This window comes from Mesoplodon mirus (genome assembly GCF_964341445.2).
Source record: "Mesoplodon mirus genome assembly, chromosome: 13".
In the NCBI taxonomy this organism is placed as follows: domain Eukaryota; kingdom Metazoa; phylum Chordata; class Mammalia; order Artiodactyla; family Ziphiidae; genus Mesoplodon; species Mesoplodon mirus.
The window spans coordinates 5,505,124-5,519,919 of record NC_138989.1 but is presented as its reverse complement, the minus strand read 5'-3'; the positions used below and the strand labels follow the sequence as shown (position 1 = coordinate 5,519,919).

At 59.3% G+C, this 14,796-nt stretch overlaps 1 protein-coding gene across 1 annotated transcript in view; it reads right to left on the bottom strand.

Moving 5' to 3' along the window:
• Window positions 1-1,831: 1,831 nt before the first annotated feature.
• DHX37 (DEAH-box helicase 37) overlaps window positions 1,832-14,796 on the bottom strand; it is a 30,241-nt gene continuing 17,276 nt past the window's right edge. The window contains exons 9-27 of the mRNA XM_082641030.1: window positions 14,150-14,251; window positions 13,812-13,926; window positions 13,094-13,189; window positions 12,807-12,889; window positions 11,948-12,095; window positions 11,422-11,498; window positions 10,867-11,099; window positions 8,947-9,058; window positions 7,461-7,567; window positions 7,119-7,307; window positions 6,574-6,698; window positions 6,358-6,474; window positions 4,919-5,091; window positions 4,012-4,126; window positions 3,749-3,886; window positions 3,455-3,549; window positions 3,289-3,362; window positions 2,554-2,651; window positions 1,832-2,399 (exon numbers count right to left, since the gene is read on the bottom strand). Coding sequence (XP_082497156.1) covers window positions 2,314-2,399; window positions 2,554-2,651; window positions 3,289-3,362; window positions 3,455-3,549; window positions 3,749-3,886; window positions 4,012-4,126; window positions 4,919-5,091; window positions 6,358-6,474; window positions 6,574-6,698; window positions 7,119-7,307; window positions 7,461-7,567; window positions 8,947-9,058; window positions 10,867-11,099; window positions 11,422-11,498; window positions 11,948-12,095; window positions 12,807-12,889; window positions 13,094-13,189; window positions 13,812-13,926; window positions 14,150-14,251 — 2,283 coding nt within the window. The 3' untranslated portion in view covers window positions 1,832-2,313. The remainder of the gene's footprint in view (window positions 2,400-2,553; window positions 2,652-3,288; window positions 3,363-3,454; window positions 3,550-3,748; window positions 3,887-4,011; window positions 4,127-4,918; window positions 5,092-6,357; window positions 6,475-6,573; window positions 6,699-7,118; window positions 7,308-7,460; window positions 7,568-8,946; window positions 9,059-10,866; window positions 11,100-11,421; window positions 11,499-11,947; window positions 12,096-12,806; window positions 12,890-13,093; window positions 13,190-13,811; window positions 13,927-14,149; window positions 14,252-14,796) is intronic.

The window sequence follows — 14,796 nt, the reverse complement described above, 5'->3', positions numbered from 1 at the left end:
GAATCGAACCCCGGTCTCCCGCGTGACAGGCGGGGATACTTACCACTATACTAACGAGGACAAGCTATACTTTGTGTTCTCCCGCCAAACCTATAAAGAAACACCATTCTCTGGCTGCTACACCCGTCTACTCCGGACACTGGTCTCCACGGGCGCAGTGCCGGGCGCCCCTGGTTGGTGGGCTTCCTGGGACGGGAAAGACTTACTTGCGTCTCTGAAGGTGCTGAGCCTCCGGAACGGAAGAAACGTGGAGGAGCGAAGTCACTACTTCCTATATCTTCAGTTCCAGGAGATAGATTTGCGGGTCTGGGGATGTAGCTCAGTGGTAGAGCGCATGCTTTGCATGTATGAGGCCCCGGGTTCAATCCCCGGCATCTCCACATTTTCACCCACAATTAGTTTTTTCCCCCTCTGGATCGCAGTCACACGACCAAAAGGCAAAGCAGGGAAGGGGACCCAAAGCCCCCGCATCAGCTGGCTTAAGAAGGGAGCTCCGTTGGAGAGGGCGGCGCTAGTCAAACGCCCTTGGTCTCAATCACAGATGCCCGTGTCCCCTCCCCTGGAGATTCGGATTCAGGTCAGCAGGGGGCTGCGTTTTTAAACAAACACTCCTAGTGATTCACATCATCAAGCAGTTAGAAAACACTGGATTTCTAAGGAGGGTTTTGCAACTGGCCATTCATCCCGTGACTCCTGAGCGCCTAGTGCCAAGAAATGCGGACACGTTGAGCGCCTACTGTGTGCTCAGGTAGTGTCAAGTACCCTTGTATCCCCAGATACCCCAGGCAAGGTTTCTCAGCCCTCCTGTCCTCAGTATTCCAGTCTAGGGAACTAGCAATAAGCAAGTAGCAATGAGCTTTATGAATATGGCAATTGTGATGAGATGGAGACTAAAGGGGGAGGACGTGGAGACTGCGGTAGATAAAGTGTCAGGGGGGCCTGTCTGCAGAAAGAGGAAATGGCAGGTGCAAAGGCCCTGAGGTTGAAGGGGGGCAGGGGGAGGAATCTGCATGGAAGGGACAGGAAAAAAGCCCTGTGCATGTTTAACGAATGAGGGAAGGAGAGGGTTGAATCCTTCAAGACACTGGAAGGCCTGCTGCAGGGGAATGACAGGATTTCCTTAGGTTTTAAAACAGCTCCCTCTGGCTGCCATGTGGAGTCCACCACAGGTGGGCAGAGTGGACCTGAGACCCGCCAGGAAGCCACTGCCGTGGCCCCAAGCAGGAGCTGCTGGAGGCTCGCTGGAAGCAGAGGTGGGGATGGCACAGCAGTGGAAGTGGGGAGCACGAGGGGGTTCTGGACAAATCCCGGACGTGGACTAACAGACCTTGCAGATGGCTTAAATGCAGAGGGAGTGGGGTAGGGGAGACCGCCTAGTTTGGGGGAACAGTAGGGTTAGTAGCTAGGCTGTGGAGAAAGTGAATAGTTTTGGAATATTAAACACGTATCTCTGTTTTTTTGTCTTACGTATGTGTTTATGTTACAGAATTTGTGTTTATTTTTTACTTTTCTGGCAGTGCTGCGCGGCTTGCAGGATCTTAGTTCCCCAACCAGGGATCGAACCCGTGCCCCCTGCAGTGGACCACCAGGGAATTCCCGAATTTATGCGTTGATATTAATACAAACTGATTCAGGAAAAATACCTAAAGTAAAAGTGAGAAAAATGATCAACCTCTATAACTGTGCCACAGGATTACCACTAACACGTTCATGAGCATCCATCCAGACTAGTCTCCACAGATGTGTGCACGCGCACATGCAGATGTCCCTGGACCACCCCCATGTTCAGAGGTTGGCCCAAAGAACTTCAGTAGACGCAGTATACACCTGTTGTCACAGTCAAGGTTTATTACAGCAATGTAGCCAGCGGGGAGCTGACTCCAGGGAGGGGACACCCACTCCACAGGAGCCGGCGGGAGCCTTGGGGGACCTCGCTGGCTGTGGGCAGGGTGCACCACACCCGCAGGGAACAGGGAGTGGAGGAAGGGCCCATGGTCGCCTTCACCCTCCAGCCAGCCCTGCTGCTCTACAAGGGACTAATGTCGTCCACAGAGCACGTTTAAAGCAGGACCAGCATGGGAGATAAAACCATGATCCACCCTGTAATAAAGAGTTACAAAAGCCACCCCGCGTGGGACTGCCCAGGGCGGCAGCAAGCTGTGCCCAGAATCGAGCCAAGATGACCAAGGGTGTCCAGGGGCTCCACCTGCCTCCTGGGAGCAGTCTGGGGTCAGGGTGACCATGGTGGCCACCGGCCACTGCCAGCCCCCTGGGTCCTCAGGCCAGTCCTCGGCCCTGCAGGCCGGCACCGGGTCAGCGGTCAGGAGTGGGTGGCCAGGCTTTCTCGATGTTGGCGTGCACGGCCTGCGGGAACCACTCGCAGTACTCGGCCAGCAGGTCTGCAGGGGTGGGAGGGAGGACGGTCAGGGCGGCTCTGTGCCCGCCCACCCGCCACAGGGCACACCCTCCCGCTAACCCTGGGCTCCCTCGGTGGCCCCATCCTGTCCCCCCGCAATGCCCTCGCCACGGGGCACCCTTCCTGGTCAGACTCACATTTGGGGTTCTTCCTCCAAGCAGCCAGCAAGGCGTCTCGGCAGTCGGCTTTCTCAGCAACAAGGGCTCTCAGGAGGTTCTCTGTCCTGGGCTGCAGCCTGCGGGTGGGGAGGCAGGACGTGGGGCGTCACGAGGCCCACACGCGGGCACCGCTGCCAGGCGTGCCCAGGAACTGCAGGGAGTCCCCTTCCCTCCGGCAGGCTGGGGGTGCCGGCCGGATGGAAGGATCCAGACTCCATCACCTCCCACCGCTTGCCTCTGACCCGCCCACCCAGTGCTCGTCCATCTGGAACCTTCCTCCAGACTCCCGCCCGGCTCGCAGCCCTGCCCCCACTGACCCTGCTCAGTCAGCCTTTCCTGACTGAGCCCGCCCGCCCGCCGCCTCACCTCCACATCCTGCTTTGACCCTTCGTAGCTGTGCCACCCCTGCCACCTGTACTAGTTGTTCTGTTTGGGGACAACCTCCCTGCCCTGGGACACGCCACGGGACAGGGTCACGGCTCGATCGTAACACGAGAACGCGCTCGGCACAGAGCGGATGCTCAGAACCAAGGGCTGGCTGGGGCTCCTGGACCCACAGCCTCACCCTGAGTCCCCGGGAGTGCCACAAGAGAAGAGACTCCTGTCTTCGTAAGGCTCTCAGTGGGTGGGGATCTGTTACGGCGGCCCCAGGACACTAGTCTCAGCTCCCTCCACCACCACGTGCTGAGCCGACGCCCCCGGGAGAGACTGTACCTGGCCCACGTCTTCAGCATCGTGCTGGGGCTGGACAGCAAACAGCTCTTGTACGAGGCCAGCTTGTGGAAGACCTGGGGAGACACCACAGGATGGGGAGAGAGATCTGGGGCTCACGTCCCCCCCGAGGTGCCAAGGAAGGGGCCAAGGGAGCTGTGCCGCCTACCTGCCCCTCCAGGAGAACCCGGGCAAAGTGCTTGTAGCAGTCAAGGCCTTCCGGGAAATCCACCTGGACCGCGGGGAGCGGCCAGCCGACGCGACCTGGGGCGCGCGAGCCGGTGAGCAGGGGCCACGATGGAGCCCCACGCCACCCTCCCCCGCCAGTCCCCTCCCCGCCCGCCAAGGGGGCCCGCAGCCTGGGATGACACGGCGCAGGACACACACACCGCCCAGGGCACTCGGGAGGCGGGACCACGTGTCCGGTGGAGCCCAAGGCCGCCGGGAAGTCACCCCGACTCACAGAACACGCTGGCCCGGTGACACAGCATCCGCCCCTTCTCGGGGCAGTAGGTGGGGGGCGGCTCCTCAAGGGGCTTGTCAAACTGGCAGTAAGAAGGCAGCAGGACCGGGATCCACTGCACCTCCACAGTCGAGACGCCTGGGGGCCCAGGAAAGAAGGGATGGGGGCTCGGCGAAGGGCTCATGGGTTCTCCCCTCAAGGGTCCAGCGACACGGCTCACCAGAGCCACGTGGGTCAGGTGAGGGGCTGGCCAGCTGCGCTACCTTTCATGTACATCTTGGTGGTCTCCACAATTTCCTGGTAGACCACAAACTCAGGGAGCTCCCTGAAGAGCACGGAACTGGGGTGAATGAAGACTGGGTCGTCGAGGAGGGGGGTCTGCGAGAGAGACGGCGGGTGGGCGTGAGTCTGGGGGATGCATAAGCGCCAGGTGAGGCTGACCCCCTGAATCCAGTTACACCCTCAGCCAGGAAAGCAGGAGGGCATCCGTCAAGTGACGAACGGCCACCCTGGCGGCGTGTGTCCGCCGACGGAGCACGTACCCTGCCGTGAGAGGTACTGACACGGATTGCAGCGTGACTCGCCAAAAAGCGCAGCACTGAGCGAAGGAAGCCAGTGCAAGAGGCCACGCGATGGAGGATCCCATTCGTGTGAGACGTATAGAACAGCAAATCCGTAGAGACAGAAAACAGATTCACGGGGTGGGGAGACTCAAGAGAAAATGGGGAGTGACCGCAATGGCTATCCAGAGTCTTTTTGGGATAATAAAAACGTTCTGAACTTAATTGTGGTGATGGGTACACAACTCTGAATAGACTAAAATCCCCTGAATTGTACACTTTACAATGACAGGTTGTATGAGATGTGCTTCTATCTCCATTCAGTGAAGTTGGGGCGAAGCTCACGCCCAAAGGGAGAAGTGGCTGCACCGTCACTCCACCTTGGCCCTGGGTGGGGACCTTCCCAGAGGCAGCGGGACCCGTGACCCGGGAGGACAGGCCCATCCACACCCAAGGGTCCCCCCGGCTGCCCCTCACAGGCGTCCTGACGCTGCCCAGAGCTGGGCGTCTGGAGTGCCCAGGCTGCCAGGACGTGAGACTGAGGGCAGGGAGGGCGGGGGGCCCGGGCGCAGCGACTGCCCTGCTGCGCGTCCCCGAGCCAGCGTCCAACCTTGTAGGCGTTCTTCCACTTGTCGTCCAGCAGGTCCTCACTCTGGACCCTGCGGGCCAGGTGGTCACCCAGGCCGGCCGTCACGATCTGGCGCAGGTAGGTCACCTGGCTCTCGGAAGGCGGCTGCATCTTGGGGTCCACGAAGAGCCCGGCCTCGGGGCACATGGCGTTGACTGGGGGGAGATCCAGGCGTGAGGAAGGCGAGGCGGGGGCTGGCTCCGCCCGGCCTTCTGGAAGGCCCCACGCCGTGCAGCTCGGAGCTCTGGCCTCAGCGACTTGCGCATCTCGGCCCCCGTCCACCGAGGATGCCCACCCACACCCACGTCTGCCTCGTCCTTGGGACAAAACCCCAATTCCCTTGCAGGCAGCGGGCTGTGCTGCTGCTAGACCTCGCACTTGACTCCGTCGGCCTCGGGGCAGGGAGCACGCCCAGCCAGGAGACATGGCAGACGAGCCACGCTCTCTGAGCAGGACGAGTGTGGAGACCACCTCTCCCCTCGAGGGCCCTGCGCTGCTGAGCCCAGGCGCGAGACGCGGGGCGAGGCCTCCTTCTTCTGCATGAGAAGGATCTGAAGCTCTGGAAAACTTCGCAGGTGGGGAGAAAGGAGCTGGGGCTTTGGGCCCTGCTGCTTGTGGCGGGAGGCGGCGGCAGGGAAACAACGAGAGGAGGACGGGGGAGGCAGGTGGGGAGAGTGGGCTTGCGGATCTCAGCTCCCCGACCGGGGACCGAACCCGTGGCCCTGCAGTGGAAGCATGGGGTCCTAACCACTGGGCCGCCAGGGGAGTCCAGGGCTTTCTGTTCTGAGGTTTGCAATGTAAATCTGTCTTCCCCACAGAACCTTCAGTGAAACCTATGTTGTTTAACTTAAAAAGAGAGAGAAGAAGAAAGAAACAGGAAGAAGGCAGAACACTGGGACGGGACGCGGAAGACCTGCCACCCACGCGCAGCCCTAATGTGGCTTCAAACAGGTCTGGTCCCCACCACTCAGACCAACAGGAGCGGGAAGCAGGGGCTGAACCGTCAGCTGCTCCCCGACTCCAACGAGAGGGGCCCCTTCCACTGCTGGAGAAACCAACCAGGGCCGGACCCTACTCGGGAGCAGGGACCCCTGCACGAGGCTGCTGGGCAGGAGGTGCGGCCAGCAGCCGGTCCAGGCCAGAGCCGGGACAGAGGGTGACGAGAGAGATGTCACCGAGGGAAGGATGAGCCGGACAGACAGCCTGACGGGAGAGCGTGCACACGTCACTGCCCTGCTCATGTGCGTGCCCTCGAAGGACCACAGAAGTGGCAAAAGCACTAAAACAGATTCCAACGAACAGGTGAATTCGCAGATGTGGAATCTGTGAATAACGGAGATCGACTGTACGTGGGTGACGTCGCTCAAAAGCGACTTTAAACGCCAACGGGGTCAAGTTCTCTGCCAGGCGCAGGGCCATACCCGCAGTGGTCAGCTGGCCCCTCAGGCGCCGGATCTCCATCATGGCCCGATACCGCAGCCCGTTGGCCTCACAGAACTGCGGAGAGCAGCCCGCGTACTCGCAGGCCCCCACGGCACCTGTGGATGGGGTGGGGGGGCGTCACTCCTTCTCGCTGCCCTGTCCCACCCCGCGTGACCTCCCCACCAGCCACACGCCACACCACGCAGGGCACTCACCCAGCAGCACCATGAGGTCCCCAAGTTTCAGAGAGGCTCCCTGCCCCGCCCAGATCCTCTTCATCTGGGCTACCCGGGCCCGCTTGCCCTTCAGCCTGGCGAGCTCGTCGTCGCTGGCAGCTGGCCTGCAAACACACACACCACGTAGGCTGTTGCCCTGGCCGCACACGGCTGCAGGGGCAGGGGACACGCCAGTTACTCAGGGTGGGCCCAAAAATGCCTGGTGGGGGTCACTGATCAACATGACCCTGATCATGGGACTTCCCTGGCGGTGCAGTGATTAGAACTCCTGCGCTTCCACTGCAGGGAGCACGGGTTTCATCCCTGGTCAGGGAACTGAGATCCCACAAGGTACACGGCGTGGCCAAAAACAAAAACGAAAACAAACAGAGGTCGGTAGAGATCAGAATGCTGCCAGGCGCAGGGCGGGCGAGGGTCTCGTACAAGACCACTCAACAAGTCAGAGGTGCCCTAGGAGGCCAGGCTCCACACCATGGCTCAGCCAAGGGCAGGCGGCCCCCGAATGCCCAGCCCCCGGCCCCCACCTGTCCAGCTCCTCAAACAGCTCCCGGACAGTCATGGCAGCCACGATGGTGATGGCGTATGGCAGGCAGCCGTGTTGCCTGCTCAGCGCCAGCATCTTGGCGTAGCGCGGTGCCACGGGGAACGTGGCCATGGTCCTGCCCAGCTCAGTGATGGGGCGGCTCCACCGGGACCTCTGCAGCTGCTTCACCCTGGAGGATGGAGGCCTGTGGTGGGTGCGGGGAAGGCTCCACGAGAAGCCTTCGGCACCCAGAGGCCTGGTGCTCGGTCAGCTCGGGAGAGGGGAGAGGGCAGAGAACGGGGCGGGACCTGGGCCCCCCACTGCCCCCAAGCTCCTGCCCCACCTTTCTGTTTTTGGGGGCGCCTGCAGGGCACCCAGTGCGATCAGCAGCTCCTCGGCGGCGATGAGGGCCTCCACGGAGGGGGGCGTCGGGAAGGGGAAGTTGATGACCTGGGACACAGGGAGACACAGCAGGAGACGGGTGAACGTGGAGGAGGAAGCAGGGGACCGGAGGAGGGAGCAAGGCCGGGCCTGGCAGGAGGACGGGGCTCCTACCGCCTGCCCTCCGAGCACCACTCACGCTCAGAACATGGGACACGGGGGCCCGGACACACGCCAAGTCCACGGGCCGGGGAAACTCCAGAGGCCCTCTTCCTTCGTTCATTCACACCATCCACTCACTCAAAAGCATGTACTGAGCACCTCGTGTGCGCCAGAGGCTGTTCTTGGCGATGGAGATAGAGAAAAACAAGACAAGGATTCAGCCTCCATCGAGCTTTCATTCAGCCACAAGGGGCCGCAGACGACCAGTGAGTATACACGAGAAGAAACGTCATCACAGGAGAAAATGTGCCCGGACAGTGAGATGATCAGGGGACAGATCAGGGACAGGGAGTGACCGGGGTCAGGGAGGGTGGCACCGTAGAGTGACCAACTCAAAACAGCATTCAAATAAGCATCTGTACATACATGTTCACAGCACCACCGGGCACGGCGGCCAAAAGGCGGGAACAACCCAAATATCCATCGATAGATGGAAAAACCAGGGTCCATCCATACGATGGAATGTGACTCAGCCATAAAAAGGAACTAAATTCTGACACATGCAACAGTGTGGACGAACCTTTAAAACACAACGCTGCTAAGTTCAGCCGTGGATTATCCAAACAACAGAAATATAAAACAGGTATCGATTTACAATATTTGCTGAAAGTAACTGACTCTGATTCAAACTGTCAGCTAGGTTCTCTGACACTGAAAATAAAATACCAAACATAACTAATGTAAAAACTTTTAGCAAGGAAAAGCATGATCCTATCTTTTATATTATCTTACTGTGTATTGAACTGATAGATGAAGTTTACATTGGCTAAAAAAACCCCGAAAAAAACAAACCACGATGCTGAGTGAAAGAAGCCAGACAAAAAAGGACAAATATCATGATTCCATTTTTATGAAATGTCCAAAATGTAAATCCATAGGGACAGCAAGAAAGCAGCCTCGTGGTTGTCAGGGGCTGGGGGGAAGGGAGGGCTGGGACTGACTGCTGGTGGGGGCGGTTCTCTCTGCCTGCACCAGCCCTCCCGGGGCAGGGCAGAGGCGGGCACCCCTGGACACAGTCACTGGGTGCAGCACTGGGGAGGTGGGGGGCCCACAAGAAACCGCCAGGGGGCTGGGCAAGCACCACAGGGCTCAGCTCCTAGGGCTTCCTGGGCTGCAGGGAAGGAGGAACAACCCATGAGGGGCTGGGGTCGCCCCTGCCCACCAGACTGGACACAGGTACCCGGGCAGATCAGTGGGGTGATGGCAGGGCTAGTACCGCAACTGACCTTCTCTATGTTGAGCGCTTTCATCTGAAGGGTCAAGTCTTCGACAGGCCTCCGGGTGATTTCAGGAGGGGGGAACTTCTCAAAGTCACCGAAAACCGCAGATGAATAGAGTCTGAGCAGAAGGAGGCACCAGAGACTAAGAAATGTTAAGTGAATAAGGAGGAAACTCAGCCCAACTACCTGGCACTGAATCTTGACTCCACCACTTTACTAGGCAAGGTGTTTACCCTCTTCCTGCCTCACTTTCCTCACCTGTGAAATGGGCGAACATAGCAGCTGCCCCGTTGGGATTGGTAAAGATACTTCAGGTATCTTCACATAGGCTGCTTAGAACTGCCTGGCACACGGCACTCGGGACGCTTTAACTACTTTATTGCTTACGAGTTTTCTTGGCATAGTGTCTCAATTTTCTTTTCTTTTGTAATGTAAAGCAACGTTGAAAAGAACAGCATACAGCTATTGAAAACAAACAAATAAAACCCAGCATACAGACTGGGAGAAAATATTTGCCAATGATACCTCTGACAAGGATCCAACACTAGGATTATACAAAGAACACTTACAACTCACCAATCAAACGACAAACAACCTGACTGAAAAGTAAATGATAGGGACTTCTCTGGTGGCGCAGTGGTTAAGACTCCACGCTCCCAATGCAGGGTGCCCAGGTTCGATCCCTGGTCAGGGAACTAGATCCCACATGCGTGCTGCAACTAAGAGCTCGCATGCCGTAACTATGGAGCCCGCGAGCCGCAACTAAAGAGCCCGCCTGTGGAGCCCACCTGCCGCAACTAAGACCTGGCACAACCAAGTAAATAAATGAAATAAAATAGCAAATACTATAAAAAGAAAAAAAGAAATGATGGATCTGAATAGACATCCCTCCAGAGAATACGTACAAATGGCCCATAAGCACGTGAAAAGATGCTCAACGTCATTAGAGAAATGCAAACCAAGACCACTGTGAGATACCACCTCGCTTTCATTTTTATAAAGTAGAAAAGAGTGAGCATTGGTGAGATGTGGAGAAATTAGAACCTTCACACACTGCTGGTGAGAATGTATAGATAAAATGGAGTAGCTGCCATGGAACAGTCTGGTCGTTCCTCAAAATGTGAAACACAGAGTCATCGTACAACCCAGCAATTCTACTCCTAGGTATATACCCGAGAGGCATGGGAACAGACGTTCAAATACTTGTACATGAATGTTCACGGCAGCACTATTCACAGTGGACAAAGTGTGGACGCAACCCGAGAGTCTATCAACAGATGAATGGACAGTGAGATGCGGCCCCTCCATGCAACAGCATGTTACTCAGCCATTAAAAGGAATGAAGCACTGACACAGGCAACAATGTGGATGAACCTTGAAAACATGATGTTGCGTGAAAGAAGCCAGACACGAGAGGTCACATATTGTCCGATTCCATGTACAGAAAATCTCCAGAATGAGCACGTGCGTAGAGACAGGAAGTGGATGAGTGGCTGCCGGGCGCTGGGGGGTTGGGAGTGGTAGGGAGATGCGGGGAGAAACTGATTAATGGGTACAACTGATAAATGCGGTCTCTTTTGGGGTGAAGAGAACGTTTAAAAATTAATAGTGGTGATGGCTGCACAACACTGTCAATATACTAAAACCCACAGAATTGCACACTTTAAATGGTGAGTTTTATGGTATGTGAACTTTACCTCAAAAAAGGTGTTAATAAAACAAAACAAAAATCGAGGTGCTCATAAACACAGGGCCCGACGTCAGTAGCAGAATAAAGAAATAACGCAAGTGCCTGAAAGCCAACAGAAAAGGGGGTGTGAAGGACGCTTTCCAGCGGGACACGGGACCCCCCCTTTCCTCGCCCGTGGGTGGGTGACCACCGCACAGTGGCCCCAGCGTCACTGGAGGGGCCCCTGGGAGCCCCACCTGTAGCAGTGGCCGGGCTCTGTCCGGCCCGCGCGTCCTGCCCGCTGGTCGGCCGAGGCCTGGGAGACCCAGGTGACGCGGAACGAGGACACGCCGGTGACACGGTCGTAGTGCCGGCTCTTGACCTTCCCGCAGTCCACCACGTACTTGATGCCTGGGATGGTGAGGGACGTCTCGGCCACGTTGGTGGCCACAACACACAGCCGTGTCCCCTCTGGAGGAGGTTGGAAGACCTAGGATGGGGGGACAGGAGCAACAAGAAAACTGACCTTTGTCCCACCAGAGTCAGGGAAGAATTCGCGGGACAGGGGTCAGAGGAAGTCAGCCAGGCGGGGCAGGGCCTGGAGGTGACGCTCCCCGCCTCGGGCCACTGCTCCCCAACTAAATGAGGGAAGCGTTTCCGTCCTCCGAGTAGGAGATCCCCATACCCTCTCAAAAGTCTGGGGCGCTGATCAGACAGCTGATGGAGAGGGTGACCCGGGGCCTGACCTGCTCCCACCTCAACGCCTTTGGGTGCCCCCCACCCGGCATCCATCCCAGGCCCCACACGGTTACCTGCGCCTGCTTCTCCGGGGCCAGCAAAGAGTAGAGAGGGAGCACGTGGAGGGGACGCGAGGCATCGGGCTGCTCACCTGCAGGGGAGGCAGAGGCCTGCGGCACCCCGCTCCCCTGCCGTCCAGCACCCCCACCCGCTCTGCCGGGGAGGCCCCCCTGCAGCCCCGCTGCCAGGGCTCAACCCTGGGCACTGGCAGAGAGGGTCGGCAAAGCCAGCCACGCTGCAGCCTCTCCTCCTCGGAAGAGCCCCAGGCCCTGTGTGGGGACCCCTAAGGGCTTGATTCTGCACCCCCAAACCCCCAAGGCCTGCGTTCACCCAGCAAAGCCGAGCCCTGGGGTGGTGCCCCCATTACAACCGGCACAACAGAGACCTGAGGGCCTCCTGTGTCCGGCGGTTTCAGGAGCTCAGGAGACGGCAGGGGGCAGAGCAGGCAGGAACCCCAGCTCCCCGGGGGCTCGTTGCTGGACAGGCCCATCGCGCGACCCAGGCCCACGCGGTGGAAGCAGAGGCCCCGGCGGGTCCCACCTCCGTCCGTCCCGTCGTCCCCCAAGTCCAGGTCCAGGTCGGAGCCCAGGGCCTCCTCGTCCTCCTCGTCCATTTCCGCTTCCCTGTCCTCGTCACCTTCGCCCGCTGGCAACACCGAGTAATTGTCCAAACTGATCTGGGGCAGCGTCTACGGTAAACAAGACATCAGCACCGCGGGCTGCGAGGGACCTGCGTAGAGATCGGCGTTGCGAGAGAGCCCACGGCCACGTGACCCTGGGCAGGTCACTCGACCCCGTCCGGCCTCAGTGTCCTCATCTAAGAGTTGGGGACGATCACGGGACTTCTCGAAGGGCTGCCGTGACGATGCTACGAGCTAACACACGTGCAGCCCTGAGACCACTGCCTGGCACGCTGTAAGAGCAGAAGTGACGTCGTGCAGACACCCTGGGGTAAAAGCCCCCCATGTCCGGCCACCCCCCCACCTCCAGCTCTTCAGCAAGCACGAGGGGTCCCTTTCCCTTGTCCGACCCTCCCTGGGCATCCATGCAGGCCCTGCTCAGGGCTCGGGGCTGGGCCTTCCAGAAACTTCCTCCAGGCCCCCAGTACAGGGAGCCTGGAATGTTTTAAGTCGCAGCCCACCCTGCAGCCTCCGGAGCGGCACCAGTCAACCCCTCCCTCCACGGCAGGAAGGTTCTAGACCCCTGCTGCCCAACAAGGCCACCAACAGCCCCAGATGGCCACTGGGCACCTGAAATGTGTCTAACACGACTGAGGAGTTGAATCTTAATTTTATTTGGTTTTAATTAAATTTACATCTGTGCAGCCATATGGGGCTAGCGGCCACCACACGGACAAGGCAGCTGCAGAGCCTGAGCTGCCCCCTCCAGCCTCTACGTACCGTGGCCTTGGCCTTCCTTGCCCGAGCCTGTGACTTCTTAAACCTCCGCATTTCTTCTACCGAATCTTTCTGATCGTCCTTTTCTGGGAAAAGATGAGCAAGTTAGGGAAAAGGCCATCTTGTGGCTGGTGCCAGGTCATCAGGGTCCAGGGTGAGGTCACTGCATCGATCACCATTCACTGGGGGGACGGGAGGGCGGGCAAAGGGCTGGCTCTTTCGGGGGAGGCTCCAAAGCCCAGGCTGACCGCCCGCAGCCTCTTGGGTGAGGGGCTTCAGCTCGGGGTTACCTGGAGGCCTGTGCCTGGCAACCGGGAAGGCTCTCCTCAGCCTGCGGCACAGCGCCTGCACCTCTGCCTGCCCCGTCAGGAACACCAGGATGCCACCTGTGGGGAGAACCAGCCCCGCCGTGACCCGCTCATTCACACAGCAGACGCTGCCTTGGCCGTGACCATGTGCCAGGCCTTGATCTGAGAGCTGGGGTGTGAGGCAGTGCTCATCAAACCAGGGCTGCAGAGGCCCAGACGAGCAACGGGCAGCTGCCCACACACTGAGGGCGCCGGGACAAGGAGCTAAACAGTTGCTGTGGGAGCCGGCATCCCATCCTCCGGTATGAGCCCAAAAGACGGGGAAAGCAGCCCTACTCCGGGGAAGTGGGAGCAACCCAAGGGTCCACCACCTGGTGAACGGAACTAACGGAGCACGTGCCACGGGGATATGGTGAGAACTGTGAGGGGGTCAGGAGTGAGACTCAGGTGGGACACACCTGTTCACCTGCCCTGCGTCTGTAGGGACAAAAGGCTCCCTCCACCCCCTCACCCCCTGCCCAGTTAGTCCCCGAAGCCTCGCGATCCTTGGGGCGGAACATGGCAGGGCAGGTGCTGTGAGCGCTCCGGGACCAGTGAGGACACTGAGGCACAGCGAGGCCAAGTGACCACCTGAGTCCCCGCTGCCCGCACCCCCCGGTCTGCAAGGGGCGGACCGGCCTCCTCCTGGCCAGGGCCTCACCTGCGGGCAGCATGCGGTGGATCTTGCAGACTTTCCGGAAGCACTCCCCACTGTAGTCTTCCAGCGGCGTCCGCTTGTTAAAATGCACCGTCACTGGGAACTGCCGGGACTCAACCTACGAGGACGCCCAGGGAAGCACGGGGTCGGGGGTCGGGGGTCAGGGGTGACCTGAGCCCAGGCCCGGGCCCTCCCCTTCCCTGAACTCTCTGACCACGAAGGTCTCCGTTTGGTGCTACGATCCCACCCATCTCCCCCGCAGCAGGCGTCCTGCGCTCTGTCGCAGTTGACAGAGGGGCCCGGCCTCCCCCGGCGTCCTGAGACCCCGGCCTGGGCGGTACCTTGATGACGGGGGGCGGCTGGGCGAAGAGCCGCTGGTTCTGGGTGAAGTCCTCCACCCGCAGCGTGGCCGACATGATGAGTAGCTTCAGCGGCAAGTGCCTCTGGGGGACGACAGACCCGGGGACCCATAGCCGCCCGGGGCCAGGAACACTGACGGGGGGGGGCGGGGGGCGGGCCCTTGGGGGAGACCTGCTCTGCCCTCCGGGCCTCCCTCCAGCCCCACCCCGCCCCAATCCTCAATCCTTTCTGGTTGCCAAAGATCTAAGAAAAAGTGGAAGAAGTGGGCGGCAGTGGCTTGTTAAAGGAGCCGTTAAGATACCCCCGAGGGGACTTCCCTGGTGGCGCAGTGGTTAAGAATCCGCCTGCCAATGCTGAGGACACGGGTTCGAGCCTTGGTCCGGGAAGATCCCACATGCCGCGGAGCAACTAAGCCCGTGTGCCACAACTACTGAGCCTGCGCTCTAGAGCCCAAGAGCCACAACTACTGAGCCCGCGTGCCACAATTACTGAAGCCCGTGCACCTAGAGCCCATGCTCCACAACAAGAGAAGCCTGCGCACCACAATGAAGAGCAGCCCTGGCTCACCACAACTAGAGAAAGCTCACGCGCAGCAACGAAGACCCAACACAGCCAAAAATAAACTAAT